We start from the raw sequence: 15,775 nt of genomic DNA, 5'->3' as shown, positions 1-15,775 counted from the left end.
TTGGCATTTAGTAGTTCCTGAGTGGTGTTTGGTTCAGCCTTATACCAACTGTTTTCCATAAGACAACATGTTATATTTAGTCCTCCTGCTGCCAAATGTCGTAGGCTTGTCTCCTGGCCCTCCATCCCTCAGTCCCCCTGGCCATTGACTGCATAGACAGACCCAGCAAGTTCCTGTGCCAAGGCCTCTGCGCTCCTTTCCGCGGTCTTCACATGGTTGAATGCCCTCGGATGCTTAGGCCGATCTCCCTGTGCTTGCGGCGCTGTGCTGAGGGGGCATCCTCGGCAAGTACAGGTAGAAAGCACCCTCTCCTGCCGCCAGGCTTGCCCTGTCTCTTCTGTTTGACTCTGCACCCCGTTCGCACATGCTGCCATGTATGTGTACATGTGTAGTAGGTGTATTGGTGTGTGTGTGTGTGTGTGTGTGTGTGTGTGTGTTCCATTCCTAACAAGTAGAAGATAAATTACAGGAGGATAAGCTTTTGTTTTATTCACGGCACAGTGGCAGGAGGTGGGGGCAGTTGGTGATTGAGTCAGTGATGAGGATGCCATCTGATCTAACAGGAAGGCCCTGCTGTTAGTGCCTGTACAGACTACAATCAAATGGTCATATAATAGACTATTTAATACCATTCGCTATAATGTTTCTGTTACCACTCCAGATTAATAATAGGTATTACTACAGTGATGGTAGTATGCATGTTTATTAATTTGTTGGGTTTTGACCATTGGATCAAAATATCAGAAGTTTTAAGTCTCTGGCCCTTACATATCCTCATCTGTGGTAATAATCCCTCCAGATTGATGAAGCTTATTTCCATTTTTGTAATAACCCCTACAAAAAAAATTTTGTCCTTTGGACAACATTGGAACATTTAAAGCTGATGGAGTCAGGTCTTGGCCCTTTCCTATAGTTCATTCTGTGGGAAACAGTGCTCCCTAATTTAATAAAAATACAAGATTGCAAATTAGTCTTTGTGCCTTTATGAATCCACACAGAAAATTAGAGTCACCAAAGGATACCACATCTGTTCCCTACCCAAAGGGAGAGTCTACCTAGCGTGGAATAAGGGATTTGATACCCTGAGATGCCTTGTTAATACTAACTTCTACCCATTCAGGGTTGGCACTTCCAAGTTAATCACTACCGCACGGGGCAGTGTTAAACTAAATCAGCAGTACAAGCTATCGGCATCAGCACTGCCTCAACAAGGAAAACCCCAGGGCTGCAGGTAACTAGCCAAATAACCTTTGCCTTCACATTTCTAGAGCCTTGGAGAAAATAAAATTGTGCAGGATTTAAGCAAATATACAGGGTACTAGACTGTAAAGACTTCAGTTGACGTAGAATAAACAAAAGCAAACCAAACCAGGCATTATAAAAGAAGTAACATATAATTTTAACCACTTAGAATAAATGCACTGGCAAGAGATATTTACCAGACATTGGTGTTCACGTATGAAAACATGAAGCTGTTGATTCTTACTGCCCAGCAGAGGATGTCAAAGATCACATGAATGTCAATCAAATATAAATCTCAAATGCCTGCTTCCCCCTTCCCCCTCCGAAGTCCCTTGGCAGCATTCTGCCTGTTCTGTACCCTTCCTGGTGGCTGCCAACCTCTAGCCTCCATAAGCTCTCTTCTCTCCTCTTTTGGACCCCTTTGTCCCAAAGAGCCCTAGTCTGGAAGACTTAGTTCCTCCCTGCCTTCCTTCTGGGCTAGCCTAGACATACTTGTCATCAAGCCTCTCTGGATTCACTCTGACATCTTAGCTTCAAGAGCTCCTAGGGGACAGAAGTGCCCACACTCGCCCTTGTCTGTGCAGTGCAGAGACATACATATGTCAGGAAGCCCACACCGGTGCCGACAGTCACCACCTTGAATCTCCGCACTCCTCCCAGGCCTGTGCTCATGGTGTCTTTCATCACTCTGGGATCAGTAATAGACTGGGCCTTCACATAGGCTAGGCCAGCGCTGGACCGTCAATCTACCTCCAGCTCTCAGAGACCTCTGTCCTTCCTGCCTTAGACCCATCCCTACTATGAGACATCAGATTAGCTCAGTGAAAACTGGAAATCAGAAGTAGCCCAGTGAGCTCCTTTATCTCTTGGGTTTTTGCTCTGACACAGGTAAAGTCTGTCATTTAATCCCAGTAACAGATTACAGCTATCCACTATGTAAATATAGTAATTAAAGAAGTAGTAGCAGATGAGTGAGCTGGGGAGCCAGTACCAGGAAACACCAAGTCTGTAGCAACTGGAAAATTGTGACATCATCATCTTGAGTATGATAGCATACTTTAGTCCAGCTGCTTGGTGTGCTACAGGGAGACAGATCTCTTGAACTGAGAAATTTTCAGGCCAGCCTAGACAATGGGGATAGTCTATCTCAATAAAATAAAATCTTAAAATCCCTAAACAAAAGAGTTTTTCCTCTAGGTTTTATTAAGAGATGCCAATAGGCTGCTAGTTATGACAACCATGGGGTTCTACAGTTAGTTTTTCAAGGAAGACTAGTAGGCAGTGGAGGAGTTAACTCCTTAAGTAAAGACCTTGCTGTACAATATGAGGACCTGAGTTCAAGTTCCCTGGTCCCCAGAACAAACCCAAATGGCGGTTCATGCCTGTAATCCTATGGGCTCCCTGGCCAGCCAGTGTAGCTGCAACAGCGAGCAGTAATATCATCTTTAGTGTAAGCAGTCCAAGAAGAAAACCAACCCTGACCCCTCCACACACATGTGCATACTACATACACGCACAAAGAAGAGAATTAAGAAGAAGGCCTGTTACATTTGGTACGCATCCATGAACGTCACTGACTTAAACTTAGCCCTTGATTATTATGGACATGGGAAGCAGGGCGTGTCCTTAAAAACAAACAACATGGCATAGTGCAGGAGGTTTGATTCTTCCCAAGGCCTCAGTGCTTTTCTAGTTAAAAGGCACATCCAGGTCCTGGCTACCAAACTGCTCTTTTCTCTAGGTCATAAGTAATCATTACCAAGAAATGTCTGAGCTTTTCTTCATTAAGCAAGGGCATGTTAAACACCCAAATGCAACTGCACAGTTTCTGCTAAGAAAACCGTGGCTGCTCCTCCTTGTCCAAACACCGTCACCATTTGGTAATCTCTTGTTCAGCTGTACTGCTTTGTGGGAAAACTTAAAGCTTTCAAATATGCTGTTGTTTAGTGATTCCTTTGTAGAAATAACTTGTTCTGTTGCGAAGATTTTTATTGTTCTTGATTATGTATGTGCATGTTTGTCTGAGTGTGGCTCTGTGTGTGTGCACACGGTGCTTGCTGAGGCCAGAAAAAATACTGGATCCCTGGGAGTTACAGGAGAGCTGCCTGACAGGGTGCTGCACCCTGAAGTCTGACCCTCTGCAAAAGCAGCCCATGCTCTCCAGCCCATACGCAGTTTTCACTGAAGGTTTTCCTCTCCGTTTATTCCTGCTAACTCCACTGGCCTTGCTGGTTTCAAGGTATCATCTTTAGTCTCTACAGCTGTCGAACAGCAGCACTGTCCCAAGCTGTCAGCTGATAGTTTTCCTTATGCACATTCTCCACTGACAGAATGTGTTCAGTGAAGGTCAGATAACCTCCGGGAGGTGGGCCCCAGATCCGTGAGCCTCTTGCTTCTCTAAGGGCCCTAGCAGAAGTGGGCTTTGTGGCTTTCTCCTCCCTTCTTCTAGCTCAGGAATTCATGATGTCATTTTCAGTGGAGCTGACTCAAGGATGGGGAGTCAGGCAGAGTTGAATATACATTTTTGTACACAGCCATTATAATTTGGACTTTGTAACTTAGAAGTTGTTCCCACTTAGCTTTAAAATGAGCAATGTATAATGTTTAATTATAGTACATGCTCATGAAAAGTTGGATCTTTCTAAGCTCACACTGCACATTCCCATCTTCTGGCCATATAAAGTTACGCAGCCTCAGGAGTTTTGCCCTCGCGTCTGAGGGTATTAAGGAATACGTCTTCATTTGCACCTTTGTGTCAGAAATGGTGCCACCAGCAATTTGCTTTTCAGCCTTTGATCCAAAGAATGTTTTCATCAACACTGCTGGACTTCAACACAAGGAATGTTAATATACACCCTCAGTGGCCAGCCCAGGGACAGCAGCCCCGGAGGGCTGGTGCAGAGAGACACACGCTCTGCAGTGGAATTTTAAGTAGTGACCTATATGCATGAGCTAATGATTCAGACCACAGGTTTGCAAGCCTGTGTCACGTTTACTCTTGGAAACATTTAGTGAATTTTATAAAAGTACTAGCAACATTTTCCTTCTAAATGAGGCCAGTAGACTGCCAGCCCCAGAATTCTCACACAAACGTGTATTGCTTTTTAAGTTTCTTTGTAGAATAGGAAACCATAATGGCCTTTAAGATGTATACTTAATACATGTTGACAGCAATTACTTACAAACAACAGAACAAGGGTGGCCTCTGGTTTATTGCCTAAAGCTAACAGGCCTGCAGTTCTGGCCCACTGTGTTCATGGAGAACCATTATACACAAGCTTTACAAAAATGTTTCCCTGGTTGCTGTTGTTTGGCTTCCAACCTAGTACTTCCTAACCAGGAGGAAAACAAACCCAGACTAGCTGTAACAAAAGAGTTGGGGAGGGCACCTTGTCTTCTGGGCTGGTGCTGTCTTGGTGGCCCCAGCTCATCCAGCAGGTGTCACTGTCTGGCAGCAGTGGGGCAGATTGTGGCTCCTCCAGGCAGCCTTGGGAAGAAGGCCATTTCCCAAAGAAACTTTCAGGAAAGTCTTTGTTATAAGCTTTTGTGAGCATTCATTTTGGAGGAAAAAACAAAACAAAACATTGCTACATTAAAAGATTCCCTTTTCCCTCTTGGGTTAAATTGTACACACAAAAAAGGAATAATTTTTATAATCTAAAAATTATGTCATGTGTTAGAAACATTTACAGTGAATGGGGATTGTGTCTAGAGGAACAAATTGCATGGAGCTTTTAAGAGCCATCTATTTACAAATGTGTTAAACAAATGTGGATGTCTGTGTCTTCTCTATAGCCTCTAATGGCTACCACAGAGAAGCCAGAGCACTTATCTTCCTGGGGTATTAGCCTATGTAGTATACAGTAAAAATACTAATAGCTGCAATATAATAAGAAGGCAGTGTATCATATGGGAATGGTGAGGGGAGTCTAGGAGTCACATGCTGGCTTGGAAGCTTTCTAGCCATCTCAGCCCCCTAACTTCCTTTGTAAGGTGTGTAATCTATTGACTGTCACATCATGGGGATTTTGTTTTGATTTGGAAATATGATACAAATAACCCGATGACAGCAACCTTTTTCTGAAAGTGCCGGGTAGTAAGTATTTGTCACTGTTAGCAAACTCCAGTTGCACTGCAGCATACAAACAAGCCTGGCTGTGTCCCCACAAAACGTTCTTTACAAGACTAGGCAGTGAGCCAAATGTGGGAGTGAGTAGAGTTGCCAGGCCAGGTAACCAAGGTACTGCGGGTGCCGTCATAGTTGCTATGTTAAATAGCACAGGCAATTTCATAAATTCATATTCAGTGAGGTTTTGGAGAAATGGTCAAGTCTGTTTCATCCTCTTTGGCATACTGATAAAAGCCACAGACAGGGCTCAGAAGATGGCTCAGCAATTAAGAACACTCAAAGGACCTGCAAAAGACCCCCATTTGATTCCCAGCACCCACATGGTGGCTACAACCCTCTATCAATCTGGTTTCAGGGAAATCCTGAAGCCTCTTCTAGCCTCCATTAGCACCTGTGTATACACACTATACATACACAATGCAGACAGAACATTCATGCACATAAAGATAAATCTTTAAAAACATTTTTAGTTTAAAAAACCAACAAAAATAACAAAACAAACAAACAACCAGGCACTCCTCTGGGGACAACTCCTGATTCAGTACTAGCAGGCTTCGTTGGAAGCTGGCCTCTTAACTAGCATAAATCCCAGTAAAGAAGAGCTTAATGTTTAGAGTCCTGTGAAAATAACTGTTTCAAGGTTAGGACCTGGAAATAATGTGAGACAAGGTCAGGGCTAGGTTCAGATCCATGTATACAAGGTGCTTCCCCCAGCGGGGAGGTCTGAAAGGCTAACAGTTCAGAGTTGGGGTGACTCTTCTTAGTGCTGTAGCTGCCCATATCTGTAACCCCAGTTCTAGCCAAGCTGGACTTAGGTGGAGTGATTGCTGTGGTCTGGCTATTTAAGGTTCTCCAGAGCCTTTTCATGTGTCTCCAGGAGACTGTATCTTCTACTCATGGATATTACCCACCTGATTTTCTTTCATTCCAAAATATTGGACTGGCTTGACAAATAGATGGTAATCCACTATTAATTTGTAGATTTCCAGAACTTTTGACAGTGGCCTTTCTCTTTGGGAAATTGCAAACACCAATTCAGAGAAAAACCAGCATTCTCCTCAGACCTGGAAAGGGAGCTGAGAGAAAAGATGGGCAGCCTCCTTGGGTCCCTCCACATCCAGGCCACCAGCTCTGTCGAGGAAGGAAGTTCAGAGCTGTGTGACTGACTACCAACCCTGACAACTCACTCTTAAACTTTGTTAGGGAGATAAAACATTATTACAAAATTAAGTTCAATTATTGGTTTATACTCTCCTTGGAGGCTACGTTTCATATAGTCTGCTATCCATAATCAAATAATTATATGAAGCTTTTAATGTCTCTGCCTTTAAACAAGGAACTCATGTGTATCTTTAATAAGCTAGCTTAATGACTATAATCTATTGTTGACCTTTCAGATCATCCTGCAGTCAGTTTTAAATATGGCTGAATGGAAGTGTTTAGCACAGACAGTGTGCATTGAATCCCGACTGTGTACAACACTAAAACTCATTAACTGCACTTTCACTTGCTGTAACCCTTAATTAGTGCTTGTTTTAATTATGACCAGGTGGTGTTGGTTTATATATACTGCTAAGCTAGATTCTCTACTAGTATAGTTGGCTGGAGCAAGAGTGGAGCCATTTTACATTTATCTGTACAATTGGGTAAGAAAGGGAAGACGTGGGAAGAACACTGTTAGATAGTGAAAAAAACATAGAGCATGCACCTCGGTTAGGGCACATACATAATCTCCAGCGCCTGCAGATCCCAGTGCTTGTAGAAGAGTTAGAATTCATTTCAGGAGTTGACTCCTATTAGCAGTGGAAGATGCTTACCAGAGAGGTCTTGATGTGATGTGTGTTATAGAAGAGTGTGTTGTCAGGTTTATGAGACACAAAATCAAGACCAAGAGAGAGCACTGACAGGGTTGTTTTTTTTTTATTTTAATATCTTTTCTATCACATGGAAAAAATTGTAACATGGAGAGATCCTGAATACTCTTGGCCCAACCCCCCTCTTGTGTGGTAGCCTCACATGGCCATAGACCACACATATGGACACTAGAGTTTACCTCAGCTCATTATTGACTGGAATAAAGCCCTAATTCATGTTACACGGATCCTTTGGGTCCCATATCATGTTATACCATCACTTTTCTGGGTCCTGTAATATATCTATTGTAGTTTCCTTTTGAACCTTGACAATGAGTATTGTTTACCTTGAAGTATAGTTTTCAATTTGGCTCTTAAGGTGTATTTTCAAATTAGTTGAGGTGGTACATTATTTGGAAGGAGGTAAAGGTGATGCTTGCAGTCAAGGGACACATGACGTCATACTAGCCTCGATCCCTGGTCTTATCAGTGGTGTCACCATGGTGTGTCATTAGCTGGACTTTTCTATGGAGTTACTTTCTTTATTCTCCCACTTGTGCCTGTGGATTCAGAATGCACTTATTTCTAAAGGCATCCCCAGCTGCTGTGGTCAGTCAGTGTCTCACGCAGGTATCAGCATTACCTAGAGACAGTAAAGGCCCTTCGGGTCTGATCCAATCATCTTTCCGAAGCAGTTCCTTTCTTTGGGATCTCCCCTCCCCAAGAGGTTCTAGCCCCAGAGTTATGCATTTCTCTAAAAACTCCTGGTCCTTTTTACTGGAGAGAATAAATTTAGAAACCAAGACAACATGGCTGCTGGCTGGTGTGCTCATTGCTTTGACGGCCACCTCTTTGTGCATCAATTATTAGGTTGAACTAGGCATGCTGGCACCACATAAACATACCTATAAACACGCCTGCAACACACACACACACATGCACACAATTTTCATATATACTAAAACTTCCTGTTTTTTTCTGCCCTATATTTACCCTTACTATTTCTGCTTCCTTCATTTTGACTTTCTGCACAATAAGAAGCCAGAGCTCCTTCTTCAAGTGGCCTCATACTCTAGCATGAATGGACTAGTGTCAGAGGTCTTCACCCCACACCCAGGGAGACGGACTTGCAAGCACAGTTCACTGTGTTCACTGCTCCCAGGACTCAGGCTTCCCAGTGTACGGTCAGGGCCCAGCTGGGGTTCATTCATCAGGACCCTCCTTTCCATCCCTTTCATGTGGTTACAGAGTTGTCTCCTTGAATTCTGTACTGAGCCCGCCCCAGATCCTGTTTGATTTATATGTAATCCATCTTTCACTGTACGTAGGTTTTTAGCAAATGTAGAATTACGTGTCAGATGCCCAGGGCTATCACCTGCCGGCCCCATAGGCCACTCCATCCAGCCCCTAGCAACTTCTCCCCTAGCTTTCTTTCCAGAAGGTCTGAGGAAAACAGCATAAACTATGTACTCTTGGGGTCTGAAGGGATGGCACAGTGGTTAAGAGCCCTGCTGCACTGCCAAAGAACCCAAGTTCCGTTTCCAGCACTGCATGGGTTTGGAGGCTCATAACTACCTGTATTTCCACCTGCAGTGGGACCCCAAGATTTTGGGCTGTAGGTATGCACTATCCAGTATACATGTACATAATTAAAAATAAATCTTAAATTATGTGAGGTTTTCAGGTCTTACCTCTGTCACTTAATGAGACACGAAAGCCCACAGCACTGTTGGTGGTTCACTCTCTTTTTGCTACCGAGTAGTATTCAAAGCTGTGTGCTGTACCTCATTACCCACCAGCACATTAAAAGATACTTGAGTTGCTTCCAGTTTGGGGAGATTATACTAAAAACACTTTCATGTTGGAGTCTGAGACCTAGAAGTCAGATAGGAAGTCATATCAGTTTGGGTTATGGAAGGAACAGCCACATCGTTGCCAGCACCCACCATTTCCCAGCACTGCTAGACATTTTGCATTTCTCCTATCTTTGAAAGTTATTTCAGTGGGCATAGAATTTGAGTGTGTCAGTTTGCTTACCTGTCCTATTGCAGTGTTTCCATGGCTAGCATTTTAGTTTTAGTTTTACTTTTCATTTTCTTTACCGGCACTGAGCACTGAGGCCAGGCCCTCCGTGCTTGGTAGGCAAGCACTTCTCATATTCCGGGTGAGCCGTGGCAGGCTAGGCACAGTCTCCTCCCACTACTCAGAGCTGTGCACAGGAGAGACATTATTATTTCTGGCATCCTCTGTTTAATTTTTTTTTTTGGACCAAAATCCACTGAAACCAATATCATTGTTTAATAAGAATTTGGAATGTATCACATACAACAGAACCATATGTGGTCCGTGTGGGTTGGTGACAAAGAAATATTGTAGCTATTTTCCCGCCCTGCTTAACATTAGCTATCTGCTTTGTATGATCTTAAATAGTGAAGTTTTTTAAACCAAGTTCCTCATGAATACATGAGAATTTTGACACTATCACTTAAATCATCACGAATAGTTCTTGAAAAGCAGTGTATTAATGACTTTTTTTCAGTTTTATAATTATTTTATTCGATATATTTTTTATTTACATTTTAAATGATTTCCCCTTTTCTGGTTCCCCACTCCCCGAAAGTCACATAAGCCCCCTTCCCTCCCTCTGTTCTCCCACCCATCCCTTCCCACTTCCCTGGTCTGGTTTTGTCTTATACTGATACACTCCGTTCTTCTTGTACCTCATTTGAAGTGTGGATTATGTTGTGCATATTCCAGTTTTCCAAGCTAATATCCACTTATTAGTGAGTGCATACCATGATTGATCTTTTGAGACTGGGTTACCTCACTTAGTTGTTTGTTTTTTGGTAAGCAATGGGTCAAGTCTTACAGAACCAAGAAGAAAGAAACATCAGTGATTTTTGAAAAGAGGAGTTGATGGTGGAGGCTCAGTGGGAAAAGTGCTTGCCACACACACATAGAGAACTGACTTAGACCTGGACCCACATAAAAGCTGTGCAGAGCAGCGCATGCCTCTGACCACAGCTCTGGGGAGTGGATATAGGCAAACTCTCCAGAGGTTCACTGGCAAGCCAAATCTAGATTAAACATGTCTCAGGTTCAGTACGATACCCTATCTCAAAAACAACATGGAGAAAGAATGAGGAAGACACTTGCTGTCAACCTTTGGCTTCCGTGTGCCTGGAAGTGGTGATAGGTAAAATATACAAATGGGGGATGGGGATGGAGATGGGCGATGTCTTAGGGTCTTACTGCTGTGAGCAGACACCATGACCAAGGCAAGTTTTATAAAAGACAACATTTAACTGGGGCTGGCTTACAGGTCAGAGGTTCAGTCCATTGTCATCAAGGCAGAAGCATGGCAGCATCCAGGCAGGCATGGTGCAGGAGGAGCTGAGGGTTCTATGTCTTTATCCAAAGGAAGCCAGGAACAGACTGGGCATGCTCAGACATCTAGGAGGAAGATCTCCAAGCCCATCCCCAAGGTGACACTTCCCCCAACAAGACCACACCTTCCAATAGTGCCACTCTCTGGGATGAGCATATACAAACCATCACAGGGTATAAGGCCTTAAATATCAAGTGAGCATTGTTACTGTTACATATCAATTAAAATGTTTCTAATATCCTTGAAATTTAAATTATTTTACTAACAAATCAAATACCACAAAGAGTGGGTCTATTAATTTCATAATAAAAGGAAGATGCAAGTATATAAACTAATAACATGACCATTCCATGGCCATAAATGAAATATTTTTTATTATAGATATGAAAGAACAGCCAGAGGCGTGTGGGAGAGTCCAGAGCAGAGGAAGTGGTAGGCTGACCATGGCCAGCAGACTGGGCCTGGCCGTGAGAGCAACAGGCGCAGAGCAGAGAGAGGGGTGTGGGGGACAGAGCGAGAGCACGAATGAGGGAGGCCCAGAGGAGGACAGAGTGGTGAGCCTGTTTGGGGAGGGGGGAAGCCCATGGGCTGAGTTTAGGGGAGGGGAGGAGGTGGGGAGAGTGAGAATGAACTTTGAAATGTACAACAGGTAGTGTGATACACACACCCAGAGGCCAGCATGGCTAGGGCATGCTAACAGGCACCACAGATAGCCATTTGGCCCTCTGCCTTTGCAAGTTTGGAGAGATGGGGGTTTCCTTTGGACCCACAATGGGAAAATAGAGAAAACGCTTAGGAACTGTTGTTTTTGTCATATTTAAGAGTTTTTCAAATATAATACTTGAGGCTTTATTTCTTTTCTTTACATTTTACATTGTGCTTGTGCCTTTCTCTTTGAAGGCTCATTTCATATGCCTTCCTGCCACCCTTCCCTCATGGCCTTATCTATGCCCCTGCCACTTGACTGGCTGCTTTTCTGTCTCACTCTTCTGAGGTGTGCCCTAAATGCCATCTTCTGTATGCTACGCAGTACTGCCAAGCTTCTAAAAATGAAGACATGGTGTTTGTGTAATTGTAGAACATTCTGTAACAAATCCTTTTGGTTGCCATATTAGATGAAAAGCAAAGATTTGGTTGTGAGCGGTCGGGATATGATCTTGAAGAATCTGATGGCCCAGATGAGGATGACAATGACAATGAAGAGGATGATGACGACAGCCAGGCAGAGTCTGGCCTCTCAGCAGCACCCTCAGTCACAGCGAGCCCACAGCATCTCCCATCCAGAAGTGGCCTTCAGGACCCTGGGAGTGTAGAGGAGGATCTTAGGGTGTCCAGCTGCTTCTCAGGGGTACACACAGACCCAATGGACATTCTCCCGAGAGCATTGCTCACCAAGATGACTGTCCTGAGCACAGTGCAGACTGATCCTAACGGGACAGACTTACCAGCAAAGGCCAGGCCGAGTACTGGACAAGAGCATGAACTGGCCCCTCCTGTAGACACCCCCGGGTCCCCAGAAGTTACCGTCAGGTCTCCCGGCCATCAGATGTCTGTGCATTACTCTGAATCTGATGTTCTGAGAAGCCCTGCGGCTGGCAACACTGCTGCTTCAATACAGGTAGATGAGGGGGTGGGGGTGGGGGTGGCGGCCTCTTTGGTTTTTGTTTTCTCTTCTTATTCCATAAGGAAAACTTCATAGATTAAAGAAAATCATTTATGACCACATGAGTGTGTACCTTCTTGTTAGTTGATGACAGAATTCATTTATGTCTGTTAAAGCCTTGTGAATTATCTTGACAAAAATCCAAATAATGTATTAAAACCTGTGGTACTTCTTTAAAAAATATACTCCTTTATTATTTGTGGTTTACACCACACACACACACACACACACACTAAAATATGTATTTCCCAGTTTTAAACCTACATCCCAAGACATAAGGATCCAGAGGCCAACTCATGCTTTTCCACTAATGCGGATATGATTGGTTTACAGCATTTTCCAAATGTTGTGCTTTGCTAGTAGGCTTCATGACAAAATTAGTGTGGCACAAAAAATGATTGAAGATTTCATGTCATTTGTATGAGCACACTGCTGGGAATGCTTGGGAAAGTTTCCTTCCAGAGGAGCTCAGTGCCCAGCTCCAGAGTAGAAGAAGTTTACTGCATGCTTTGCCCGGGCTGCCTCCTAACCAACAAACAATTTTGTCTCTCACTGACAAATCTTTTCCTTCTCCTGTGTGTTGAATAAGGCAGAAGGGTTTATTTCTTTGTGGGAAACGATATTTCCCACTCACTAAACTTAATATAGAAATTAAATTATGTGAACTAATGCAGCTCCCTAACATAGATGGAAATGCATGTATATGCAAGAAAAAGCTAGAATGTAAATAAAATTCATGAATGAAAAGGAGAGGCAAGATTCATCCCTCCCCAACATTTTTAAAATATTGTTCACCTGTGTTCTAAGCTGCTGTCTCAGCATCTTAGCTATGGGAGTTACATAATGCCTACCTATGCCTGAAAAAACCAGTGTTCAGTAAACATCGTATCAGCTTATGAATGAGTTAGCAATTAATGAACAACTACAGACCTCTGTCTTAATAGCAGCTCTTCATTTCATAAATGAATAATATTTTGGTTATTGTGTGTTGAGTTGACACAGCCCATTAAGATAGCATTTCTTAGTATCTCCTAGTCTCCAAAATAAAGTGGTGCAGGAGGTACCTGAAACATATCATCGACATAAAAACAGTCATGCTCATCTATCCGTATAAATGATGCCTAAGAACTGGTTTGCAGATTGCAAAATACTATACATTTTTTTTTTCTGGTATTGGTAGTAGGAAACAAATTTAAAATGAAGTTATTTTTGCTGTTGAAAGTTTCTAAAAAAAAAAAATCAAAGCAAATTTTTGTAGCAAGCCGACAAATGTCAAATACAAATATATACTCAGAACACATTGAAAACAGACTGAACACTAGTGTCTTAGTGGTGACGAAGGAGCCCCTGCAATCTGGCTCATTGTCTCTTGTCTTTTAGGATTCATCATCTGCGGGACTGCCTCCTGCCGTAGCCCAGCTCAACCCTCAGCCAGCAGCCAGGATTTCTCCCTCAGTCTCACCTCACCCCGACAGTCAAGAACTACCGAAGCAGCAAATAACCTTGCAGCCACCTCCAGGCTTGCCTTCCCCCCAGACACATTTGTTCAGCCATCTTCCCTTGCACTCCCAGCAGCAATCAAGGACCCCATACAACATGGTTCCCGTCGGGGGTATCCACGTGGTGCCTGCCGGCCTCACCTACTCCACTTTTGTACCCATACAGGCCGGGCCAATGCAACTGACCATCCCTGCTGTGAGTGTTATCCACAGAACCATGGGCACCTCCGGGGATACCATCACTCAAGTTTCTGGCGCTCCTAACCGCCCCACCGGCGTGGCTGAACTGAGCAGTGTCGTGCCATGTATTCCCATAGGCCAAATCCATGTGCCAGGCCTGCAGAACCTAAGTCCCCCGGCCTTGCAGTCGCTCACGTCCCTGGGGATGGAAACAGTCAATATCGTGGGCCTGGCCAACGCCACTGTGGGTCCGCCGGTGCACCCCCCAGGCCTGGCCCTCAACGCAGTGGGGCTCCAGGTTCTGGCCAACGCGCCCGCACAGAGCAGTCCAGCCCCACAGACACACATTCCGGGTCTCCAGATCCTCAACATCGCCTTGCCCACTCTGATCCCCTCCGTTGGCCCGGTGGCTGTGGGCACCACGGGGACTCCAGAGACTGAGGCTTCCAACAGCAAAGCGGTGGAGCTGCAGATGCCCGCGGGCCAGGGACACCAGGGACACAGCACCGCCGAGCCTCCACAGCGGTCACCCGAAGGCCCGCAGGAAACCCCACAAACAGTGCCCGGTCCCTCAGCTGACCACGCAAGGCCTGAAGGCTCTACCAAAACGGACACCAAGAAGGGGGCCTCTGCGAGTCACGTGGCGCCCGGGCGCTCCTCTGCGCAGGCGCAGCCGACACCCACACCGGAAGCTTTACAGAAAGTTGCAACTTCAGGCCCTCCATCACTTCCCACAGACAGACTGGCTTCCAGGCCCCCCGTGCCCCACAGGCAGCCCATTGTGCACTTCAGCGACGTGAGCAGCGATGATGACGAGGACAGGCTTGTCATAGCAACCTAATGGTTTGTTTTTTATTGATTTTTTTTTTAATAACAGGTTTTTTTGAAAAACCCTCTTTCCTTAAAGCACATTTTTTCTGACGTAAACTCATGACTAATCTTTGTGCAATCATGAACTTTTGACCAATAATTGTTGTTTTGTGTTAGCTCCAGCCATTTTTTGTATATGTTGTATAGACAATTGTGCCTTTTAGGAGTTTTATGTTTAGAATCTGTACAGATGGTTGAATATCTATATACATACAATGTTATATATGTATATGAAAACCAGGTAGTTGTGTTTAGTAGAAATTTGTCAAATAAATCAGATGATTAAATGATATGTTGCACTGTTAAATATAAATTTTTACAGCTGTAGGGCAGTTTTGGTGTATAAATTAGTATGTAAACCTCATATTTATTGTATTCATATTAGTCTTTGCAAATGGACCTGTCATTGTATAAGACAGTAACTGTACACTTCAGACAGATTTTCTGTGTTATGAATTGTTTCAGTAAAATACTGTTCAGTAAAATACTGTTCACAGACTTCAGTGGTGCTTAAGTCATGCTGTTTTTATACCCCATTGGGAAAATAGCTCTTACCTCCGTGCCTTCCATAGCTGGTCCTTAGTTTTGAGAGGCAAAGTTTCAGTGGTCTCCTTTCCCTGTGAAACCATGGCTAGCACCCAAAAATCAAGAGATAAGCACAATTTTTTCCTTAGTGTCAGATGTAGTTTTATAGTTATTTAATCGTTAGAGAATTGACTACTCGTCTATATATGTATAAAATAGACATTCTAAAAATAACAAAAATCCCTAAATGTGGTTCTGAAAAATGTAAATTAAGTAAAAAAAAAAAAAAGTCTTGAGCCCCATGATGCCCCCTCCCAGGCCGCACCCATGTTCCTTAGCCAAGGGCCTCTGGATTTTCAGATCTACTTTATGTAGAGAGTTCCGTCCAGCGCCAAATCCTGAAGGATCCAACAAGGCTTACAATGA

General features: G+C 43.9%; 1 protein-coding gene across 3 annotated transcripts in view; it reads left to right on the top strand.

The window, feature by feature from the left end:
* Hivep1 (HIVEP zinc finger 1) overlaps positions 1-15,322 on the top strand; it is a 126,057-nt gene extending 110,735 nt beyond the window's left edge. For all 3 annotated transcript variants that reach the window (XM_052156388.1, XM_052156387.1, XM_052156389.1), the window contains exons 8-9: positions 11,728-12,230; positions 13,656-15,322. In XM_052156388.1, the coding sequence (XP_052012348.1) occupies positions 11,728-12,230; positions 13,656-14,795 (1,643 nt within the window). In that variant the 3' untranslated portion in view covers positions 14,796-15,322. The remainder of the gene's footprint in view (positions 1-11,727; positions 12,231-13,655) is intronic.
* The last annotated feature ends 453 nt before the right edge of the window (positions 15,323-15,775 follow it).

Source organism: Apodemus sylvaticus, chromosome 14, assembly GCF_947179515.1.
Source record: "Apodemus sylvaticus chromosome 14, mApoSyl1.1, whole genome shotgun sequence".
NCBI lineage: Eukaryota > Metazoa > Chordata > Mammalia > Rodentia > Muridae > Apodemus > Apodemus sylvaticus.
This window is presented reverse-complemented; position numbering and strand designations above follow the sequence as displayed.